Source organism: Nycticebus coucang, chromosome 22 (assembly GCF_027406575.1).
Source record: "Nycticebus coucang isolate mNycCou1 chromosome 22, mNycCou1.pri, whole genome shotgun sequence".
NCBI lineage: Eukaryota > Metazoa > Chordata > Mammalia > Primates > Lorisidae > Nycticebus > Nycticebus coucang.
In genome coordinates, this window is record NC_069801.1 from 53,749,688 (window position 1) to 53,774,780 (window position 25,093).

At 41.9% G+C, this 25,093-nt stretch overlaps 1 protein-coding gene and 1 pseudogene across 1 annotated transcript in view; one reads left to right on the forward strand and one right to left on the reverse strand.

Moving 5' to 3' along the window:
* The window catches only part of FYB2 (FYN binding protein 2), a 131,636-nt gene that overhangs the window by 25,422 nt on the left and 81,121 nt on the right, over positions 1-25,093 (reverse strand). The window contains exons 6-12 of the mRNA XM_053575563.1: positions 17,510-17,544; positions 14,764-14,795; positions 10,513-10,615; positions 7,493-7,652; positions 3,132-3,246; positions 2,786-2,826; positions 68-131 (exon numbers count right to left, since the gene is read on the reverse strand). Of these exons, the coding sequence (XP_053431538.1) occupies positions 68-131; positions 2,786-2,826; positions 3,132-3,246; positions 7,493-7,652; positions 10,513-10,615; positions 14,764-14,795; positions 17,510-17,544 (550 nt within the window). The remainder of the gene's footprint in view (positions 1-67; positions 132-2,785; positions 2,827-3,131; positions 3,247-7,492; positions 7,653-10,512; positions 10,616-14,763; positions 14,796-17,509; positions 17,545-25,093) is intronic.
* Positions 11,795-11,977, forward strand: LOC128575757 (uncharacterized; annotated as a pseudogene).

A 25,093-nucleotide genomic window follows, 5' to 3' on the forward strand; every position in this document is an offset into this window, starting at 1 on the left:
AAATCCCGGCTTTACTAAATAAACAGGAAGTGCATGCAGGCTCCAAAGCCAAGAAAGAGGAACTCACTCTATCTTTGTGTGGTTGCCCTTTGCTTTGCAGACCTCTTCATACATTTCTTCACTATTTTCTTCTGAAATTAAAAGAAAAACTACTTTCATTTACCATAATGGCAATAGTTCAGATTCATATGTATCAAAAATTATTGGATACCTACTAGATGTTAAGTACTTTGGTGTTTCTTGCAGTAAGTAGTTTTTATTGAAATTTATACACTTTGTTGTAAAAGCATATGGTAAAAAAAAGACTCGCTTACACCTCTGATTCCAACTCTGACCTGATTTAACAATGAAAGTTGGTTCATCCAGAGGTTCCTTCCTCCCATCCCTTTTCCCATTTTTAGTCCATCAACAGTCAGAATCTGCTGAGCAGACATTTTTCTGAATGCTGGGGAAATAATGGAAAACTAGATATATTTTGAATAATCTCTCCCTAAAACAGCTTTAGCCTGGATCAACATATAAACTTAATATACACAATTATACTTTGATTCAATCCTGACCACAGAGTTTAATGGAAAGAACATTAGCTTAAGGGTCAGGATTTTCAGTTTCAAAACTGACACAGTGAGTTTAGATGAGTTGTTTAACTTCCCCGTGCCTCAATTTCCTTTTTAAAATGAGGGTACTGAGGGCGGCACCTGTGGCTCAGTCGGTTAGGTGCCGGCCCCATATACCGAGGGTGACGGGTTCAGGCCTGGCCCAGGCCAAACTGCAACCAAAAAATAGCCGGGCGTTGTGGCGGGCGCCTGTAGTCCCAGCTACTCGGGAGGCTGAGGCAAGAGAATCGCCTAAGCCCAGGAGTTGGAGGTTGCTGTGAGCTGTGTGAGGCCACGGCACTCTACCGAGGGCCATGAAGTGAGACTCTGTCTCTACAAAAAAAAAAAAAAAAAAAAAATGAGGGTACTGAGTTTAATGATCTTTAAGGTTGTTTTGCCATTTAAAATTTTCAGATTCTAAGAAGGACAAACCCGACCAGAATAACGTCTAATTATCTATTATTTTTCTTTTACTAAAATTATTTATTTTTAATTGGCAGATAAATATTGCATATATGCACATATTTATGGCATATAACATGATGTTTTGATAATTGCATACATTGTGGAATAACTAAATTAAGCTAATTATCATCTATTACCTCAGATACTTTTTCATTAGGTGCGAAATGATTATGCATTTATTTTTTTATTTCAAATTAATATGAGGGCACCAATTTTTAGGTTACCTTATTCTCATTCCCAAAGTAAAGTCCAAGTTGTAGTTGAGCCCCTCAACCCAAGGGCAAGCTCAATACTTTCATATTGTGCACACCTCACATATTTATTTTTTTGTGATGAAAACCTTTCAAATCTACTCTCTTAGCAATTGTCAAGTATATAACACATTGCTGTTAACTTAAATCACTTGCTGCACACCAGACCTGAACTTAATCCTCCAGTCTGCCTGGTATTTGGGTCCTTTGACCAATATTCCCCATAACTTTTCAGTCATTCACTAGTTCGTTCAATACATATTTTTTTAATATCTAACATATACCTGGAATTATACCAGGGGTGGAGATAAAGTTGTGCATAAAGAAGGTAGTAATCTGGGAGGGGAGGCAGTTATTAATCAAAGAATCACACAAATATAAATCATACCGGGGACAAGTACTATGAAGAAAGGTCCATGCTACCGTGAGATTGTACACCAAGGAAAAACTTCCCTTGGGGAATAAAGAGTGAGCTAAAATCAGATGAAGAGTCATTAAGTAAATGTTTCCAGGGGAGGAAAAAGCACTCCAGAAACAGGAGGAGCAGTGCTCCAAATCCCCCGGTGGTGGGAGATTGTCACATCATAAAAGCTAAAAGAAGTTCAGTACCCTGGATGTCAAGGATGAAGGCTGAGCACAGTCTACGCTGAGCCCGCCGAGGAGTGCTGGGGCAGATCAGTAATGCAAAGGCCTCCAGACCACGTTGAAGGCGGTCCTGAAAGTATTGGGAAGCCATGTAATTGTTCTAAGTATAAACATTCTATAATCAGAGTTAGATTGTAAAATGATCAAGAACGAAACCAATTCATAGTGAAGTATTTTATTACAAGAACACTCTTTTTTCTCCTTTGTTCTTTTAACTTTTTAAGCTTAATTTTTATTAAATCATAACGGTATACATACATTTATGGGGTACAATGTGATGATTTGATACGCAATGTGGAATGCTTATATCAAACTAATTACCATAACCATCACCTCACTTACTTATTTTTGTGGTAAGACATTTATAATAGACTCTCGGTTGTTTTGAAATGTACCCTTGCATGGTGCACACTGGGCGAGTTCCCTCCAAATACCCTCCCTCCACTTGGCCTGCCCTCTTCCCCTCCCGTATTTATTTATTTATTGTTTGGGATTTGTTGAGGGTACAAAGAATTAGGTTACACTGATTGCAATTGTAAAGTCCTGTAATAATTGTGTCCCGCCCCCAAGAGGTATGCCATACATCGTGACCCCCATCCCTCTCCCTCCTCCCCTCTCCCTCAGTCCCCTCCCCACCTCCTTGTATTAGCTCATCTACCAGCATCCTCACCTTCCTGATTCTAAATGCATTTATGAGAACATAACTCAGATCCCTTCTCTTAGCTTACCGTCACCCCCCAAAATTGGTATTATTCAAAATACGTATAAATAAAAGGCATGGTATTACTAATCAGCCACAGAGTTTCAGAAATGTCTTCCTATACTTACCACTGTCTGAGGCAAATGAGTTAGAGAGATGCAACTTCAGTCTGTGGGGAGAAAAGACACAGAAACTGTTTTTGTACCTTTAAAGCAGGGATCCTCAAACTGCAACCTGTGGGCCACATGAGGCGGTGTGATTGTATTTGTTCCTGTTTTGTTTTTTTATTTCAAAATAAGATACGTGCAGTGTGCATAGGAATTTGTTCATAGTTTTTTTTTTTTTTTTTAAACTATAGTCTGGCCCTCCAACAGTCTGAGGGACAGTGAATTGGCCCCGTGTTTAAAAAGTTTGAGGACACCTGCTTGAAAGTCTCGTCCCCTTTGCCTTACTGAAAGGCTGGAATGTACTTACGTCTGTCTCCTGCGGCACTCAACATCATCATATGTCTCCTCCGAGAAGGGACTTGACTTCAAGGCCTCTGGCTCTGGGGTTTCTTTAGTTGCCTCCAGATCCTTGCCATACCCATCTAGGGAAAACAGGAAAAACAGAACCCCCCCGAAGGACGTCTCATCAGCTGCTGTCATAAATGCATTTCCAAATGCACATATCGTTAACTGGAGACAAAAACAGGAACAGTCAGATTACATGTGCTGAAGCGGGTATGTCTGATTCCTGGGAAAGCCACTTCACCTTGCCAAGCCAGCTATGATTCTGTAAAATTAGGGACAATAATAACAACAGTGACTTTTACATGACTGTGGCAAGGATTAAATACATATTTATGAAAGGTGCTGGTAACCTAGTAAACTAGTAACTGCCTCTTCTCTGATACTTCTTCCTTTAAGCCCTGACCTCACATGTTGAAGTCCTCAAGGCAGCAGCCCTTGGGCTTCTCTTTCTACATATAGATGATCTGGTCCAGTCTTTTGGCATTTTTTTTTTCTTTAAAGCAAAATTTCTTAGACAAGTTGACAAAGCACATGTCAACATGTGTTATTCGCGTAAGCAGCGGAACTAGTTGGAAGATAGTGCATCAGGTTTGCACGAGCAGCTAAACACAGATGCCGGTTTACTTCACAGAACCGTAAACTTGTCATAACCATAAAACTGCCGATTCTTCATCAGTCGGCGAAAGTTAATATCTAGGGTATGGTAATTCATAACCAATTTCAGACATGAGCTACTAATCAGAAATAAGAAGTTAATATGTTTGAGAAATAACCAATAAGCAAATTAATGTCAATCTATTAATTAAATGAACCAACCAACAAGATTTTATCCTCTGACAAAAAGTCAATTAGTATGGAGGCCCCAAACTATCTCAGTGGCTGTCGGCTCCCAGTAAAAAAGTAAGATTCTACTTTTTTCCCAAGGAATTATCAGTAAAATTTTCCAGCACAAAACAAAGATGCTTAATACATGGTTGCTTAATTCTGAGCTTGAGACTTTTTTTTTTTTTTGAGACAGTTTTGCTTTGTAGCTCTCAGTAGAGTGCTGGGTTGTCATAGCTCACAACCACCTCAAACTCTTGGGCTCCAGTGACCCTCTTGGAGGCTGAGGACCACAGGTGCTTGCCACAAGGCCCAGCTATTTTTAGAGACGGGGTCTTACTCTTACTTTCAGGGGTCTCAAACTCCTGAGCTCAAACAATCCACCTGCCTCAGCCTCCTAGAACACTAAGGTAATAGGAGTGAGCCACCATGCCTGGCCTGAGACATTTTTTTTTTTTTCTTTCTCAACCCTTCCTTGTGGCTGAGGCAAATGCAAAAGTTTATGACTTCATTTTAAAAACACCAATAACTCTCCAATTTACATCTCCAATTTACTCATCTCTCAAAAATTTTAGAAACTCCATCAGCCTTCACACCATTTCCCTTTGGTTGTCTAAACATATTACATTCCAAACCATACTCATGATTACTCTCTACAAATTTGCTGTTCCTGAAGTCTATTAAAGCTCAGTAAAGGGGCCAATTTCATCCTTTTTGTTGCTCAGGCCCCAAACCTTGCAGACATCCTTGATTTGTTTCTCTCTTGCATCTCACCTCCAATCCACAACCATCTGTCAGCTGTACTTTGAAATTATTCCCATACTGCAGAAATTATTCCAAAAAATTGAGGAGGAAGGACTCTTCCCCAACACGTTCTATGAAGCAAACATCACCCAGATACCAAAACCAAGAAAAGACCCAATTAAAAAGGAGAATTTCAGACCAATTTCACTAATGAATATAGATGCAAAAATTCTCAACAAAGTCTTAGCCAATAGATTACAGCTTATCATCAAAAAAGTCATTCATCATGATCAAGTAGGTTTCATCCCAGGGATGCAAGGCTGATTTAATATACACAAGTCTATAAATATTATTCACCATATCAACAGTAGCAAAACCAAAGACTATATGATCTCTCAATAGATGCAGAAAAAGCATTTGATAAAATCCAGCATCCTTTTCTAATTAGAACACTGAGGAGTATAGGCATAGGTGGCATATTTCTTAAACTGATCGAAGCTATCCATGACAAACCTACAGCTAATATTTTGCTGAATGGAGTAAAACTGAAAACTTTTCCTCTTAGAACTGGAACCAGACAAGGTTGTCCTCTGTCACCTTTACTATTCAACATAGTGCTGGAAGTTCTGGCCAATACAATTAGATAAGACAAGAAAATAAAGGGCATCCAAATGGGAGCAGAGAAGGTCAAACTCTCCCTTTTTGCTGATGATATGATCTTATACTTAGAGAGCCCTAAAGACTCAACCACAAGACTCTTGGAAGTCATCAAAAAATACAGTAATGTCTCGGGATAGAAAATCAATGTCCACAAGTCAGTTGCCTTGGTATATGCCAACAACAGCCAAGATAAGAGGTTAATTAAGGACTTAACTCCCTTCACCATAGCCCCAAAGAGAATGAAATATTTAGGAATATACCTAACAAAAGAGGTGAAGGACCTTTATAAAGAAAATTATGAAACCCTAAGAAAGAAAATAACAGAGGACATTAACAAATGGAAGAACATACCATGCTCATGGCTGGGAAGAATCAACATTATGAAAATGTCTATACTTTCCAGAGCAATTTACCGATTCAATGCCATCTCTATTAAAATACCAACATCCTACTTTCAAGTTTTGGAAAAAATAATTCTGTGTTTTGTATGGAACCATAAAAACCCCCACATAGCTAAGGCAGTTCTTAGTAATAAAGACAAAACTGGGTGCATCACCATACCAGATGTAGGCTGTATTACAAGGCCATAGTGGTCAAGACAGCATGGTACTGGCACAAAAATAGACATAGACATTTGGAATCGAATAGAAAACCAGGAAATAAAACCAACAACTTACAGCCACCTAATTTTCTTTTTTTTTTTTGGCCGGGGCTGGGTTTGAACCCACCACCTCTGGCATATGGGGCCGGCGCCCTACCCCTTTGAGCCACAGGCGCCACCCTATAACCACCTAATTTTCCATAAACCAAACAAGAGCATCCACTGGGGGAAAGACTTCCTATTCAATAAATGGTGCTGGGAGAACTGGATATCCACATGTAAGGACTGAAACTGGACCCGCACCTTTCTCCACTCACAAAAATTGATTCAAGGTGTTTACTAATTTTAACATGTGCTTCTGCCATCTTATTACATATTTCCAATTGTACTGTTTTTCTCATCTTCATCTTTCTTAATTGACTGAGGTTTCTTCTTTTTTGTTTTTTTTCTTTTCTCTTTGTTTGGAAGTTGTGTGTGCTAATGTCTATCTTTCAAGATTAACCACTATCCCAACCTCTAATACCAGAAGTACATTCTGCTTATTTTTGAACTTTATATTAATGAAATCATTTAGTATGTACTTTTTGGGGTCAACTATTTTCATTCAATATTATGTCTGTGAGATTCATCCAATTTGTTGCATGTAGTGGTAACTTGTTCATCCCCATGACTGTCTTCTGTTCTGTTAATATACTATAATTTATCGATTGTACTTTTGATGGTCATTTGGACAGTTTCCAGTTTGAAGCTATTATAAAAAGTTTAGCTATGAATATCTGGTATATGTGTTTTGGTGAACAATAGTATGCATTTATATTGGGTATTATACATAGGCCTGGAATTGGTGGGTCATAGAATTTGCAGATGTTTAGACTTTAGTACCCTAAATGGTTTTCCAAAATGATCATCCCAAATTACATTCCCCACTGAGACTAAAAGTTCTGGATCCAAGCATGTCTAGGCTTTCTGCTAGGTGAACCTCCTTCGTTTTGTTTAACACAGTATGACTTGATGACTGTTGCTTGTGATCAGAAGAACTGATTAACATGAAGGTCAACTACAATCTGAGCAAAGTCAACGAATGATACCACATATATTATGTCATCAGTGTGTCAATGACATGGGCCTACCAGGACAATGGGAGCTAGCAGATAGAAAAAGAAAAGATATACATTTGCTGATACCTGTACATGTTGCTGATCCTCATAACAGTCCTGTGAAGTTCATATTGGGATCCCTGTTTATAAATGAAGAAACTGACCTGCAGGAAGATGAACTCACTTTCCACACCACAAGTAAGTATCAGAACCTAGATTTGAACTCACGTCCTCTACTTCCAAATTCAGTGCTCTTTCCACCATCGCACAGCTGCCTTACTAGGGCCTCTTACTTGGTACATAATGACATCCATTGCATGTGTTTGTTAGAACATTGGCCGTGCTTAGCTCTAGGACAATTAGGTGATGATGAAGAGGTTAGGAAGAGATGAAGCTTACCATGACCTTGGGAGTTCTTTGCCAGCTTCGGGCCTTCAGGGGGGGCCTTTGTCTGGGTAACATCAGCTGTGGCATCCTGCTTCCCAGCCAGCATGTTCCTTCTGCCTTGGTGGACGTTGGTTATCTGGATTTTCCCAGGTGTTCCTGCACAGGCATCTACCTAAATATTCAACAGGGAAAGGACCACAGGGCTCTGACTTACCCAGTCAGTTCTTGGCTAACTCAGGCTGCCCTTCATTCATTCATTCCTCAGGGGTAACAGTTACTTTCATTTGTTTAATGCTATCTTATGAGGCTCTAAGCTTCCTGAGAGTATAGACCAGGTCCTTCACTTACCTCTGAATGGGCACTGAATGCCTGGTACAGAGGCAGAGCAAGGAAGGTAGTCAGAAGATACTGGAGTTCTGACAACAGGGCAGGCTCTTTGTATATTGTAATTCGATCCTCTTGCCACCCCATGAGGAAAATATCATTAGTGCTCTTGACAAAGAGTGTAGAGAGGTTTAATTACTGCTCTCTGATCCCACAGTGAGTAAGGATTTGACTCCAGAGCCCCATGCTCTTGACAGCTAAGGGATGGTCTGCATCCTTGTTCTTTCCTTCTTTTTGCCTGATTTTGTGTCTTCCCACCTACCATCCTTCTGTTCCTTCTCTTCTCTTTCTACACTCCTTCCCTCAGCATCTGTCACTTACTAAAGGCAAGAGACCCTGCCACACTGTAGAAGTAGAAAGATGCAGTAGACAGAGCATCTTACATAAGGTCACGGACACAGCACACACACACGATTAATTAGGGTGTCACATGAGGAGGGTTGTGTATAGCAGTATTGCTCACAGAAACAGAACGGGGAGGTTCATTCTGGCTGGGAGAAAGGGTCAGAAAAGACTTCAAACAGCAGGTGTTTTTAAGCTGTGTTTCTAAAATGCATGTAGGAGATTGACGGAGGGGATAAGGGAGTTCCGGGTAAAGCACATCAGCATAAGCAAAGGCGGGGGCTATGTCCACACCAGGGCAGCATGAGGGGGCTGCGGAGGGAAGGGCTGAACGAAAAAGGTGAAGAAATGGGGAAGAAAGACCCAAGATGAGGCTGAAGGGAGCAGAAGCAAAGGGGCTGAGCTGTGGAGGGTCTCAAATGCCAGGCAAAGAGCTCAGATTGTAACCATGGAGCGTGTGGCAGGTGGTAAACCCACTCATATTTACATTTCAGAAAGAACTGGATAGACTGACAGAAGAGACCCTGTAGACACAGAAAACGAAAACATTCCTGGCCATCTGAGCGTCTTCTAATTGTCCAGTGAGAATGATGGAAGGGACACTGTCCTTCTGACTGTGACAGAGTGGATGTGACTGTGATGATACATTTGAAGTACAGGAGAAGCTCTGCGAGATGGAGTATTCTGAATTTTGGGTGGGATCTTGGGCAAACTGTGAGCAGAACAAGAAGACGGGCAACCTTGGCAGTCATACAGCCAAGACTGAAAATTTTAAATGAGAAAAAATGACAAGGAAGCTATAAAGTCAACATTTTATGTAAATATAGTGACCATCATCATGCCTTGCAGTCCTTTAATGAATGCAGTCCCTCATTCATCTCCCACATCCCAAATAATGCTTAAAAATCTCTAAAACTCAAACTCACTCCATAAAAGAGGCTGCAACCCTTTGGCAGTAGTAGCCTAACCCTGTTCCTGCCTCATGCCATACAGTCAACCCTGAGAAAGGGCAGAATTCTTCTTTTTCATGGCCAGTAACCCTAATTGTATTTCTCTACTGCCCTTCTCATATGCTTCTGATCAACCCCTACCTGATATCCAGCCTCCACATCCATTATGGCCTTGCCCAGTCCCCTGGCCTTGACACACAATATTGCTCCCCTGACTCTGGGCTCTTTCTTTTTTTCCCTTCCCTCCCTCCCTCCCTTCCTTCCTTCTTTTTTAGCTCTGTTGCCCAGGCTAGAGTGCTATGGCATCAGCCTAGCTCACAGCAACCTCAAACTCCTGGGATCAAGCTATCCTCCTGCCTCATCCTCTCAAGTAGCTGGGACTACAGGCACCTACCACAACGCCCAGCTAAGTTTTTCTATTTTTAGTAGATATGGGGTCTTGCTCTTGTTGGAGCTGGTCTCGAACTCCTATGCTCAAGTGATCCTCCTGCCTTGGCCTCCCAGAGTGCTGGGATTACAGGGCTGGCCTGGACCCTGACTTTCTTAATTAGGGACTCACTGAATCCTTTGAATTATGCTTCTTTGTAGATATTCTGAGGGTCTCGTCTGACTTCTGGGCCCATACAGCAACTCAGGCCTATGCTATCAGCAGGCTATTTGATTTACCCAAACCCTGCAGCTGGCACTGGGGAAATTTGATATTTAGAGATAGACAAGTCTCAAACAAGTTATCTGTGGTGTATCAGGCACTGGCAGCAGCCCTGGTGGTGTCTTGTCTAGGCCTCCCACCACACTAACTACTTTGAAGGTGATAGTGGCAACTGCATGTGGACGTACACACACATCCACCATGTTTAATGTTAATAAAAACAACAACAATAATTTAATTTTTGTGGTAGCTTGTGGCTTACAAAGCACCTTCCTGCTTACTAATCGTCATCACAGACAAGGTAGAACAGGGAGCAGAGTGGGGATGGTGGTCATTTCACAGATGAGATGACTGAGCTCAGAGATAGCAGGCTCGCTGTTCCAAGCAAGGCCTTGGGGCGTTTAGAGAGGTCCTCACTCCAGGGTCGTGCAGATGCTGGGAAGCACGGCTGGGCGTTTCCCTCTCCGGGCACTGGGTGGAACTCACACTCATCTCAGCCCTGTTCCCCAGGCCTGCTGTGTGGCGAGTGAGGGGGAGATGGGGGCCAGAGCTCAGTGCCGCTGTCAATTCACGTCTCTGGCACGATGTCCAGCACCCACTGTATCTTTTAACTCTGTGTGTCTCAGGCTCTACCAAGTCCCCCCCACGGACAGTGTCTTACATGTCTGAACTGTACCATTTGGTTAGGAGCCCCAGGACATAGGTACCTTGAAAGTACAGTTTAAATGTGGGTCCTTTTCTGTTTTCAGAGGTTCCAATTCACATGGTTGTTGATTCTTCATGTTTTTATCTTCATCTTCATGTTTGGGGCTGAAACGACAAGCGATGCCAGGGAGAAAGTGAAGATGAAGTACTTCGTGACAGTATACTGCTCAATCATAAACGACACAAATGGGGAATAGTAAACAGACATGAATCATTTTTCAAGAGGACTATGATCAGATCAATCATATAAATGGCTTCCCTGAGTTTCTGCCTACTCCAGTCAATGACAGAGTATCAATTCCTGCTTGAATCCTAAATTCCTACTGCCTGTAGGACAAAATCCAAGTCGCACTATGACCTGACTCCTACCTTTGTTTTCAGGCCCATCTTCATCTGCTCATTCCTTCCTCTTTTGCTGGAGTCTAGGCTTTTATAATACTCCAAACCCACCACCTGATGTGAGCAGCTCTCCCTTTTTGACAGCTATTTCTTCTGTTAAGAACTCCTTCCATATCTCGTATTGCTAGCGAGTACAACACCCTTCTCAATTTGTCTATCATCTGACCTCTGAGGATCCTTCTCTGCACCCCTAGAGTCATGTTATAATATATCTGTCTATGGGGCCATCCCCAGTTCTTCCACTTTGCCTTGCCAACTACCTAAAAATGGAGCTATAAGGAGGCAGCCCTATCTTGCTCAGGTATGTGTCACTAGCATTTATTCTGTGTAGTCCACCGTAGGAGCAGCTCCTTGCTGGGCAAGGAACAGGGCTCTCCTGCTGCTCCCTGATGCAGTGGTGACTGGCGTGCTCCGGTATGTGGATGGCAGCCTCAGCAGAGGAGAATGTGAGAGTCAAGGTGAACAGTGTTGAGAAAAAAGCAAGGACAGAATTCTGGGGAACGCTGACATCCACATGAGAACTTGTGTTTCTGGCTTTATAATGAGCTAGATGGTCCTACTATCCTTCCACTACCAAACTGACATGGAAGGCAGAGAAAGAAGAGCCCTCAAAGACAATCAGAAGAGGTGGTTATGAAGGAAGGAGAAACTCCAGGAAAGAGTGCTGTCCTGACAAGGAGACAGAGTTCTAAGGAGTTTCATTCATTCATCACATCACTGAGTACTCTTGTACACTGTTAAGGCCATAGACTCGACGAGTTCTTCTGTGATGAGCAGAGGCCACCAGGCAAGAGCTGGGTCCTCACCCCCACTCCACCTCTTTTTAAAAGTCTAAAATTCGCCTTTCTAAAAATCAAGTCTTCTCATCTACAAATGAAAAGTTACAGCTTTGTGCAGTGACAGTATCATGGCCAGTGAGGTTCATCCCAGGCACGATTACTGCTAATTGAAAACGTTTCCCTACAGGAAAGATTACAATGCCCATCTCCACAGTTACCATGAGAATGGAATGTGATAAAAATGTTGAAAACCTTGCACCGTGTATAGTTTATAATGTACCCTCAATGGCTGGTATCCTTTTGTCATTGAAGCACTTGCTAAGTTTGAATGTCACAATTGTTATGTTCCCAAAGATTGTGGCTGATATTTCTTCTAAGGGATTTGCCTGCCCTGTCTGTGTACTGGTCCTTGGAAATCCTTCTTCTCCCCTAGTCCCTGTCCCTCAGTTTCTACACAGCTGGATCTCCATCAACAACTTGAATTAAATTCAATACTGTGACTTCTAGGAATACTGTGAGGGAAAGGATATGTTGTCTCTGCCTTAAAACTTTCCTGTGGCTCCCCCTGACCTACAGGATAAACCTACATTTGTGCTGTCCAGTACTTTGGCCATTGGCCACTTGAAATGTATCTGGTTCAAATCGAACCGTCAGTGTCAAAGACATTTGGGTTTTGAAGAGTTGGTAAAAGAGAATATAAAATACCTGATTAATAATTTTTATATTAATTACATATTGAGAAAATGTTTTGGATATATTAAAACACATTATTAAAATTAATTTTACTCCTTTTTATAGGTAACATTAAATGGTTACTAGAAAATTGCTTTTAAGATATGGCTACCAGAAAAATGTTAAGCCACCTCTGTGGTTTGCATGATATTCCTATTGGTTTACACAATTGATGAGAGGGTGCAGGTCCTCCTGACTCCAGCTCTGCACACTCCCCAGCCTCCTGTCTGCTGCTACCGCACTGGGCCTTGTGCTCAAGCAAAATCAAACTATGAGGTTGGACTATTAAGTTTGTGAACTATTCCTAGAAAAAGTGCTACATACCTCATTGCTGAATATCACTATGGTTGCCTTTGAGTGACTCTCCTTGGCCATTCCGTGACTGTAGTGATATTCAGCAATGAGGTACGTAGCACTTTTCCTAGGATGAGTTTGTGAACTTAATTGTCGTACTTCATATGATGATAGCTCTGATGGCCATTCTGGAAAAGGAGTTCCAAAATTGCCTGAAGGGTGGACTAGGTGCTGCTATTAAGGCCTAGGTTTCCAAAGGGAGTACCTCGAAGGTGACCATAGTGATATTCAGCACTGAGGTGTGTAGAACGCTTTCTAGAATGTGTTCACAAACTTAATTGTCTGACCTCATCTGTGTAGATTCCTTACTGTGTAGATTCCATTAGATTCCTTAATGTTGTCTTTGCTCACATTGTTCCTCATGCCTAGAACATATATTCCATCATTTTCACCTGTCCAATTCCTATACTGCTTTTAAGATTCAGCTCAGTTTCTCTCTTCAAGGAAGGGATCTTGGAGCCTCAAGGCTGGATTTCATGCCTCTCTTCTGTGTTTTAACACCTTCCATAGCTGGGATTATATTATAAAATATTACATGATATTATAATTTCCTACTTGTGTGGTTCTTTTACTCCACAAGGAACTTCCAAACGCAACCATCCACGCTTCCCCTCCCATCTTGAACCAAGGGTAGGGGATATATATTCTGTTCATTTTGTACCTTAGAATCTAGGAGTGTCTGAATGGAGTAAAAGCTCATAAATGCTGAACTAAACAGTCATTTGATGTGTGCCTACCAAGTACCTGGCAGTGCTGAAGGGTAATTATGAGGGTCATGCTTTAGAGATGGGCAGGACCTCAGGGAGAGACATGAAAGTCACCCTCCCAGCTGGAGCAGGCTTCCTTCATCATTTAGCATTTATATTTTTAAATTCAACCAGAACATTTTGATCCTTGCTTCTCCGGAGCTCAGCAACCACGTTTCTTCGAATGCGTTAAAATAACTCCAGGGGAAGAGTGAGAAAAAGCAGACTCAGTTCATTTATTTATTTATTTTGTTTATTTTTTTGAGACAGTCTCACTCTGGCCTAGAGTCCCCTGTATCACAGTTGACAGCAACCTCAAACTCCTGGGCTCAAGTGATCCTCCTGCCTCAACCTCCTGACTAGCTGGGACTATAGGCACCTGCAACCCTGCCTGGCTACTTTTTCTATTTCTAGTAGAGATGGGGTCTTATTCTTGTTCAGCCTTGTCTTGAATTCCTGAGCTCAAGTACCTGCTTTGGCCTCCAGAGTGCTAGGATTATAGGAGTGAGCCACTGTGCCCAAAGGGGCAGGTAAAAGCACTGCTGTGTCAGGGCACTTCCCTGGGACAAGGAAGTGTGAGAAGTACCAGTATCATCAGGAACAATAAAACATGAACCCTTCCCAAAAGGACCTTCCAGGCATGAAGGGGGTGGGGAGGAAGGACATTAACCAGCACATTAGTAAAGAAACTACATGCAGGGACATTTGTGCAAACATGTGGACCTGATAGCAGTGCCATGGGCAAGGGACTGATACTTCTCTCTGAGGACTGGAATCCAGGAAGGCTTCCTACAAGAGGGGCTGCTTGATGGATCAGCAAAAGTTTGCCAGGCTATTAACTCGAGGTGAATTAATGAATGAAATGAGCAATGGTAAAGCGTCTTGAAACCACGTGGTACGTGGTAGAAATGGTTGTGCAACTCTCCCATCAATCCAGGAGCTGCTGGGGGCAGTGAGTAGTGTCTGCCCCTGTTGCAGCCCCAGTAAGTGGTGAGCAAATGTCTGGTGCATGCTGGGTACTCTGTAATTATTTTTCTGAGTGAGCACAGCATGGGCTGGAAAGAGTGAGAGGAGAAGATAGGATCACGGATCACTTTCCCGGCACCAGGCACCTTCCAAGGTACTGGGGAAACGGAACCAGGCCAGGCACTGGAAACACAGCCAGCCCAGAGACAAAAAGGGGTCTGGTCCTCAGAGGGTCAGTGTCTGGACTAATGCTTTTCCTTTTGAAGATAAAACTTACCTAAGTTCTTGGCGGAAAAAACTCTTCCAAGGCTGAAAGTAAAGAAGAGAATGGTTATTTTCATAAAAATCACCCCAAATCAGGCTTTGTTGTTTGGTTACAGCTCAATAGAGACTAGACTAAAAGGTAAGGGGATGGAAATCTCAGTACAGAGCATAGACAGACGCTGACAAAGTCACAACAGAAATTCCCAGGAACAGTTGTAGTGGGGCTGAAGATCAATCATAAAGAAAATAAGCATCTCAGAATTTGGGTACGTGCCCAAGGGAATCTATGACTTAACTGAAAAATAAAGAGTTCTTTGCACACCTTTCCAGAATTGTATCTGTAGGAATAAAGGACTTCTAAATCATGTGAAGAAATACAAATCTGCGGTATCTGAGCCATGTTTCAGTGGGCAACACTGGAATTCACAAGCATACAAGTAAAGCACCATTTCTCCCTGCTCACTGCTTACTACCCTCAGATCTCAGCTCTCGCGTGATCCAGCCATGACTCCACTACAGTGATGTCCTAATGATCACAATGGAGCCCCTCATTTATTCAGGGGTCACATATCTGGTACCATTCATCATTTAGAATCTAGCCAAGAACTCTGAAGAGCAGAAAGTATCTTAAGCATCTAAAATGCTGCCGTGAAATCTCAGCAAAATAGCTCATTACACTCTCCCAGAGGACGGCCCGCAGGCCTTCATTCAGGGCCTGCTGGTTCTTCTTTGACATATAATTCTAGCAAATTAGATGCAGCACTGGAATGACAATGACCTTATCTTGTGCCTTTGCTGCACTATTTACAGGTTACTTAACCTCTAAGAGCCTTGATGTTCACACCTGCAATATGGAAGCAGGGACACCAGCTCACGGCACCACTGCAAGGATTAAGAGCTACTGTATATGCACATAGGGCTCGCACACAGCAGGGACTTGGTACTTGATTGACCACAGGAAAGACTCACTGTGAGACACAAAGATATTGACACTAAAAAGAAATGATAATCGTCAGAAAAGAGGTAACAATATGACTGGGTAGGTGACTCACACCTATAATCCCACCACTTCAGGAGGAAAGTGAAAATTGCTGGAGGCCAGGAGTTTGAGACCAGCCTGGGCAACACAGCGAGACCTCATCTCTACAAAAAAATAAAAAGCTAGGTGTGGTGCATGTGCCTGTGGTCGCTGCTATTTGGGAGGCTGAGGCAGGTGGACTTGCAGTGAGTTGTGATGGTACCACTGCATTCCAGCAGCTTGGGCAGCAGAGTGAGACTCTGAATAAAGCAAAAACAAAAACAAAAAAGAAAAGAAAAGAAAAGAGAACTTGTAGTAGTGTGTGTGAAAGCAACTAGCTCTTTTGCAAGGGCCCAACAGCACATCACAGAAGAGTACAAACTGTGAAATCCACACAGACCCTTACATTCGAGAATGTTCCAAGTCATCAAGAGAGGATGTAATCAGATTCTACTCACTGAACTTAAAAATACAGAGGTGAACACCACATGTCAGAGGGTTGAAAGATTTAAAAATTAAAAACCACTTCAATGCTGTGTTCTTTGAATAGGATAAAGTTTGGTTATTTGGAGAGCTCTCTTGTGCAGAACAGTTGATTATTTGTTGATGTTTCCAGGCAAGTGAAATGTTTTAACAGACTATTTCTCTGCTCATTAATAGGAATAATAATCATTTGTATTTTTCTGGCTACAAAGTGTATCCATGCATGAATAATCCTTATCAGCAAAGGTAGGTAAACTGACACAGTGAGACTCAGGATGTAGACTAAAGGCGCCCACTGAGGACCGGCTGAGCCCATGGAGACAGTAGGTAAGTGCCCATCGTGAGCCAGCACTGTCCCAGGTGCTCGCGTGCTCTCTCTGACTTAGTTGTCTCAGAAACCAGTGAAATACGCACCAGTCCCCTCATTTATAGAGCATCTACTGTCTGCTAATGTGGACATAGTCACCACAGACATATTCCTGTCCTCATGGAGACATACTCTTCCACAGAGAACACAGCTGAATCTCAAAGAGGTGAAAGTCTCTGTTCCAAGGACTTACTAATACCCAGTAGAACCTCTGTAAGTTGACTGCCCAAGGGACTGTAATAAAGTGGTCAATATACAGAGGTGGTCAACGTAAGGAATCAGGCCTACTGTACTGATGTGCATGTCTGGTCTATGAAACTTTGGTCAATTTAAGGAGGTGGTCAGCGATGGGGTGCTACTGTACTGTTTACCCTCATTTATCTTATTTTCATTCTCACGAGGACCCCAGATGACAATAAGCCCCCCTGTTATGGATGAGGAAATGGAAATTCAAGATTACATAGCCAGGAGCTGGCCTTGAGGTAAGCAATGACTCTGCCTGGGTCAGGTTGCTACTCTCCCTCCGGGTGGTACCTGTTGCCATGCTCAACAGGTACCCAGAAAGTGTGCCTTGAAGATCTGATCATTGGCTTGACAGCAAAGGATACACAAATCGGAACTATGCCAAAGAACTCTTCTCTATGAAACACACAGTTATCAAAGCCTGCGTGGCACTGGCCACTACAGGTCAGGGGCCAGGGATAGATCAGCACCATGTCCTTTCATCCAATGACACATTTCTGTCTCTGACATTACTGAAGTCTGGAAAAGCCTTAGAAGCCGGAGGAAAACCAAAAATAAAGATCTTTTCTCCCTTATAAAAGAAACTACTGTCAACCCCTGTACACTTACTTTGAGTTATAACATTGGTAAAGAAAAAAGAAACAATACCTTTTGGAGTTCTTCAATTCCAACTTCATAGGTTGCTAAAATAAACATATAAAAATATTTCAAGACAGTTTATCCAGGCATTTCTTATAGTACCCAAGATTTAGGCAATGATGAAAGAGGGCAGAGTTCAGTTTTCAGAACCCGTAGGATGCTCGTCTATGCCAGGCTCCGTGTACATGCTTTGGAGTGTTATGGGGTCACTGTTGGTGGTTTTAACTTCTGTGGGGGTTTCCAGGATGAGATTTATAGTGAGCGAAAACACAGGAAATCAGTTTTCAATTTTGATCAATACATACTCCGTGCTTAAAAGAAAGTACTGAAATTTAGTGGTAGTAATCAGAAGGCCAACTTGGCAGGTAAGGAGAAAGGGCTAAAGCAAGCCTGAATCCCACGTCAGCAAAATGAATTCCATATCCTGCCCCAAAGTATTTAGAGTATTTTATGGTCTTAAATCCAGCTGGAAAAGAGGAGCCTGCCAGCTAAGGCTCAAATATCTTTTGAGGCCAGGCGTGGTGGCTCATGCCTGTAATCCCAGCACTCTGGGACGCCTAGGAGGGTGAATTACCTGAGCTCAGGATTTTGGCCAGCCTGAGCAAGATTGAGACCCTGTCTCTAAAAAAAATAGCTAGGTGTTGTGGCAGGCACCTATAGTCCCAGCTACTTAGGAGGCCGAGGCAAGAGAATCACTTGAGCCCAAGAGTTGGAGGTTGCTGTGAGCTGTGATGTCACAGCACTCTACCGAGGGTGGCAAAGTGAGACTCAGTCTCAAAAAAATGCAACAAAACCCTGGGTGGCGCCTGTGGCTCAACGGAGTAGGGTGCCGGCCCCATATGCCGGTTCAAACCCAGCCCTGGCCAAAAACTGCAGAAAAAACAAAACAAAACTCTTTCGATTTTTCCAATAGTTCTGTGGGTTTTATTTAATGACATGGTACCAGTGCTAATTATAGTTGTGCATTGCTTAAAATGGAGGTGTGCTCTGAGCAGGGCATCCTCAGGTGGTGGTGGTGTGCAAACCTCAGTGTGCTCACACAGACCTAGAAGATGTAGCTGACTATGCACCTCCATACACCAGGGGCCTCTTGCTCCTATGCTACAAACCTGTACGGTGCCTTTCTGTGCTGAATTTGCGGGTGATGGTAACACGGTATTTGTGTCTAAACATAGAAAAGGTACAGGGAAAATATAGTACCATACAGAACCACACATGGTCCATCACCAACAGTAATAGTACTGTATTAACAGATACAAGCAGTGACAAGAATTTGAGTTCAAATGCCACCCTGCCACTTCCAACCTAGAGAATTTCAGAGAAGTTACTTGGTTGCTGTGAGCCTCAGCTGGCTCATCTGTGACAATGGGCTGCTATCGGCCTCACAGAGTTAATGGAGACATAATAGGAAATGGTGTAAGCCACGTAACGTCAAATAGAGACAATGTGCAGAAAATGGTGTGTTTTTCGATAAAATTGCTACTCTGGTTTTTCTTTGTTTAAAAGTTATTTCTCAGGTGACACTTTTCTCCCTAGTATCAATGAATATATGCACAGTAGGTAGGACACCTCCCTCTGTTTATTTTCTATTTCTTGGTGCTAAGAGTCCTGAAGCTTTAGTTTAGAAAATCTACCAAATACCACATTGCATCTCTAAACCTTTATTATTCTAAACATACATGGATTTAAAAAAATGAAAATCCAGGGAGTTTTCTTTTTTCTTTTTTTTTTGGGACTGTCCAAACATTGTTGACAAAGACCTAAAATTCCATATGGGTGATTAATAATATGTACTTAAACTTAAGGTGATTGTACACTTTTATTTTCACTGATTTCTTTCTTTCTCTCTCTTTCTCTCTCTCTTCTCTCCTTTCTCTCTCTTTTCTTGACGGTCTCGCTATGTCGTCCTCTGTAGAGTACTGTGGCATCACAGCTCACAGCAACCTCCAACTCTTGGGCTCAAGCAATTCTCTTGCCTCAGCCTCCCACGAAGCTGGGACTACAGCCATCCATCACAATGCCCAGCTATCTTTTTGCTGCAGTTGTCATTGTTGTTTAGCAGGCCAGGGGCCGGGTTTGAACCCATCAGCCCTGGTGTATGTGGCTGGCGCCCTAGCCCCTGAGCTACAGGCCCCAAGCCATTTTCACTGATTTTTGAGGGAAAAAATTTATTCTGCTGTCCCTTACTTTAAAAACTTTATTTAGGTTGTAAAACTTTAAAAAATATCTGTTTATGATACAATTTTCCCCATATCCTTTCCTTGGATAGATTTGTTTTTCAATTTAAAAAATAATGATAATCTCCTCCTCCTCCCCGAATTTATTTACCTATCTCTGATTCTCAAAGAGCTAACCAATCATGATCCTATTTGCTTCTCCAAACCCACCTGTTGGGTAGGTACATTTATTCTGTCTTAGAAACTCTGGAACCAAGACTCAGAGCGACCTTACTTAACTATGGCTCCTTAGGATAATACACATTCAATCAATAACCAGTTCATAATGTTGACATTGGTTTTTAACAAAGAAAGTTCTTTAATGGTAAGCTTTGGTATCAAAACTTATGCCCAGGTAGGAAATAAAGCACAGAGGGCCACATGCCAAGGGGTCAAGAAGGGACTGGGGATTATAACAAGAATGTGTGAGGGACAGCTCGGGAGCCCTTGCTCACTGTCTACAGAGCGTTCTCTAACTCTCTCTCCACTGAATAGCTTTATCATGCAGTCAGAGAAAGGACAAATATCAGAAAATGGTCTTCAGCAACCTCCCAACTGCTAAAGTTAAGTCTTAGCCCTTTGCACGTTTTCTGTGTACCAAAAAGGTTACGGAGCTGTGACCTTGAAAAAGAACCTTTACCTCTTTTATACCAGGGAGTGAGATAACAATTATTAACATTACAAAAGCAATAGCAGAAAGCAGCTGGCATATTTTTACTCTTGCAGATAGCAGGCCCCAAGCTAAGCATTTACATGATTATTTCACTTAATTTTCATGATGATCACTCTACAAATATTCTAATTTTACTGATGAGGAAACAGACATCCTGAGAAGTGAAGTAACCTGCCCAAGTTTCCTTAGTTAAATAATGGCTTTGGTATTTTCTCCCAACCAGAGATTCATTCATTTAAATGGAATATTACCCAGGAGCGCAATTAGAACTTCTCTGTTTGAAGGTACTTTTGAGGGTCTCCAAGACCCTTCCAAAAATCTCTGTTGCCTAGAAGTACATTCTATAAAAAGCACTAGTCTGTATGACCTCTGAGGACAATTCTGCCAGAGCTTCCCAGAATAGCCTGAATCCTGCATACCCAAGTTCTGCAACACATCAAATTATACACCATGACCAAGTGGGTTTTATCCCAGGGTCTCAAAGATGGTTCAACATACATAAATCTATAACTATAATACATCCCATAAGCAAAATAAAAAACATAGACCATATGATTCTCTCAATCGATGCAGAAAAAGCTTGTGATAATATCCAGCATCCTTTTATGATCAGAACACTTAAGAAAATAGGTATATGGACGGTGTCTGTGGTTCAAAGGAGTAGGGCGCCAGCCTCATATGCCAGAGGTGATGGGTTCAAACACAGCCCCGGCAAAAAACTGCAAAAGAAAATAGGTATAGAAGGGACATTTCATAAACGGATAGAGGCCATCTACAGCAAACCCAAGTTCTGTGTACAAGGGTGAAACCTCACAAATGGACTCCCCACACTGTGCACACCATGGAGGGAACAGGATCACCCCAGGGCTACAGGGAAAGCCAACCACTTCACCCTCTTCCTTCCCTCCTATCTAAATAAAAGATATTATTTAGATTTCTCATCCTTGGTGGGCAAAGGAAAGAACAGAGATCCATTTAAACTTAATTATTGTATAAAGTCTGAGACTTAAGTCTAGGTTTATGTATTTATTTTACCTATGGCTGTCCAATAGCTCTCACATTTGTCAAAAGGCTCTTCTCTGCTGAACTGCTTTTGCATCATTATAAAAACAAGAATCAGCTGGGCGTGTTTGTGTAGGTCTGAGTCGGGCCTCTCACTCCACTACACCCTTCTATCTGCCTCCCTCTGCCACTACCACGCTGGTTACTGACGCCCTGAGCCTTCAACTGGGCGGACTGGTAGTTCCTATTTTTTTCTTGTTCAAAATTATTTTTAGATTTTCTTGTTTCTTTGTCCTTTCATATGCATTTGAGAATAACTTGTTTCCATCTACAAACAAATCTTGCTGGAATTTTTACAGGAATTGTATTAGACCTATAAATAGACACTTTTATTGTTAATTTTACTGTATTGAGTCTTCTGATCCACAAATGTGGCCAGTCTCTCCAACTTATTTAGATTTTCTTTGATTTACTTAATCAGCATTTGATAGCCTTGAGCAATATATGCTTTGGTAGATTTCAGTTTAATATTTTTCTGTTAAAAAAAATATTTTCCTGTTTTTGAGCAATTGTAAGCGGTGTTCTATATTTCAACTGCGGTATTTGTGTGGTCATCACTAATACGTAGAAATACAGGGGCGGCGCCTGTGGCTCAAGGAGTGGGGCGCCAGTTCCATATGCCGGAGGTGGCGGGTTCAAACCCAGCCCTGGCCAAAAAAAAAAAAAACGTAGAAATACAGTGATTTTTTTTTTCTTTTTTGCGTTTTTTTTTGGCTGGGGTTGGGTTTGAACCTGCCACCTCCGGCATATGGGGCCAGCATCCTACTCCGTTGAGCCACAGGCACTGCCCAGAAACACAGTGATTTTTTTGGATATGTTTATTTTGTGCCCTGCAACTTGGTTGAACTCATTTATTCGATGTAGGCAAGTTTTTTTCTTTTGTAAATTCTTTGAGAATTTCTATCACCGCAGATAAAGACAGCTTTATTTCTTCCTTTTTGATCTGTATGTCTTTTATTTCCTAGGAGTGGCCAGAGAAAATATTTTGCCCTTGTTTCCAAGTTTAGGGGGAGAGCATCACCAAATACCACATTTAGCTGTAGGCTTTTTGGAAACATTCATCATCAAATTGAAGACATTTCCCTCTATTTCTATTTCTCTAAGTTTTTACTACGAATAGGGATCAAATTTTGCCAAAGGCTTTTTCTGCATAGACCAGTCGTGTGCTTTTCTTTTTTAGCCTGTTGATACGGTGGGTTTCATTAACTGATCTTTTAGTATCTGTACACCATTATCTACTACGCTTGTTACGGTGTATAATTCCTTTTATATCTTGCTGAATTCTATTTGCCAATAGTTTCTTAAGGATTTTTATGACTATGCTTATGAAAAATAGCAACCTAAAGTTTTCTTCTTTGTCTTTAGTTTTGGTAATACTAGCTTTATAAAGTAAAGTAAGAAGCGTTTTCTCCTCTTCCATTTTTTACTGAAAGACTGCATGAATTGAAAATCTTTAAATGTTCAGTAGAATTTTCCAGTGAAATCACCTGGACTTGGAGGTTATTTGGAGGGAGTTTTCTTAGGAGATATAGGGATATTCAAATTATTTTGGGGGGTAAGTTGCGGTACTCTGATTTTGAAGATTTGGTTCCATTTTAATATAAATCATCAAATTTATATGTGTAGAGTATGTCATAACATCCCCCTGGTTGACCTTTTGATGGCTTTGGGGACTACAATGACATCCCTGTCTCCTTCTTGATACTGTTTGTGTCTTTCTGTTTATCAGTCCTGTTAGAAGTTTGTCAATTTTATTTTTTATTTTTTTTTTCCAAAGAACAAGATTTTGGTTCCATTGTTTATCTGTATTATTTTTTCTACTTTCAACTTTATTTCTTATCTTATTGACATTGTTACTTTCCCACTACTTGCTTTCAAGACTTCTTTTCACCGTCTTTATTTTTCAGAAGTTTAATTATATTTCTTTATGTAAATTGGGGTTATCCCATTCTTGATTTCCTTGGCTGCTTGAATCTGTTCTTTCATGTCTTTTGCCAGATTTGGGGGATTTTCGGTCCCTATTACGTCAAGTATTTCTTCATCATGCCCTCTTTCTCCTTACCTTCCAGAACACCAACAACATGAATGCTAAATCTTTCGTTAGTCTCACACTGTTTTGAAGCGCTGTTCCTTCATTTTCAGTCTGTTTTCTCCTTGCACTTGAGGTTGGGTGATTTCCATTGTTTATTTTCAGGCTCACTGATTCTTGTCCCCTCCATTCTGCTGTTGAGCACATCCATTGAACTTTTAATTTAATTTTATTCTTTTAGAGAATAAAGAAATCCTGCACCAGGCTGAGGTGCAGGTGTGGTGTGATCGTTGCTTACCACAGCCTGGAACTCCTGGCATCAAGCAATCCCCCTGCCCCAGCCTCCTGAGTCATTGAGATCACAGGCGTGAGCCACCTTGCCTGGCTTTTATTTTTTACTTCTGAAATGTTCCTTCTGTTTTTCTTTACATCTGCTATTTCTTCATGGAAACATTCTCTTTCTTTAGTAAGACTATTTTTCCCCCCATCTGTTTCAAGTATATCTATAATTACTCACTGAAGTATTTCTATAAAAATGGCTTTAACATCTTGGTCAGAAAATGCTTTTGTTTTGTTTTGGTTTTTGGATGAATATGAGGGTGCACATGATTAGGTTACATCGTTTGCATTTGTGCAAAATTCTAATACTTCAGTCATCTCAGTTTTGGCATCTATTGATTTTTTGTTCCAGCTCCATCTGTTACAATGAAATACCATAAACTGGAGGGCTTATAAACCACAGAAATTTATTTCTCACAGTTCTAGAGATGGGAAATACAAGACCAAGATGCTGGCAGATTCAGTGTCCGGTAAGGACCCACTTTCTTGTTCATAAACAGCTGTCTTTCCACTGTGCCCCCACGTGGAAAAAAGCAAAAGCACTCAGTCTGTCTCTCTCTCTCTCTCTCTCTCTCTCTCTCTCTCTCGGCACTAATCCCATTCGTGAGGCCTCACGCCATGAGGGGTGTCCCACAGTCGCCATATTAGGGGACAATGGAAAATTATAGCTAAATGTACCTTTATTTATAAAATATTCACAAAATATTCTCTACACATTGGGCACTTCTTTCTACCCACACACGAAGTCTTTTTTCCTCTGCATGACAAACATGTTCCCTGATACCTGTTGTGATCATTGTTCCTGTGTACGGAGACTTTGGGAACACCCTGTCGTAATTACCTGTCAGAGACGCCGCCTCCCAATACCATCACATTACGGGGGGAGATTTTAACATACACGTTTGGGGAGGAACGAGCCCTGATCTGCAGCCTGACCCAGGTGTGGAAAGACCCTGCACGCGGCCAGGCAGGGGCGGGAGCTCTGGCTGTCCCCTACGTCCTGCTGATGACACCCTGGCTGGGAAGGGTGGGCCCCATTGCTGCTCCCCACAGGGCTTCTGCTGACACCAGGGGGACAGGGCGGCCTTCTCGCTGCAAGGTGGCTGTGGAAGGCCTCCCGACTTGGTCTTCTCAGACACTGTCCCAACAAGGAGGAGAAAGTGTCTTGTTCCTGCGGGGAGGTGGGTAGGGTCTTCACGGATGCCGTGGGTGGAGTTTCATTACCACCTGCCAGGGGCAGGGACAACAATCTCAGCTGTTGAGCGTTGGCCTTC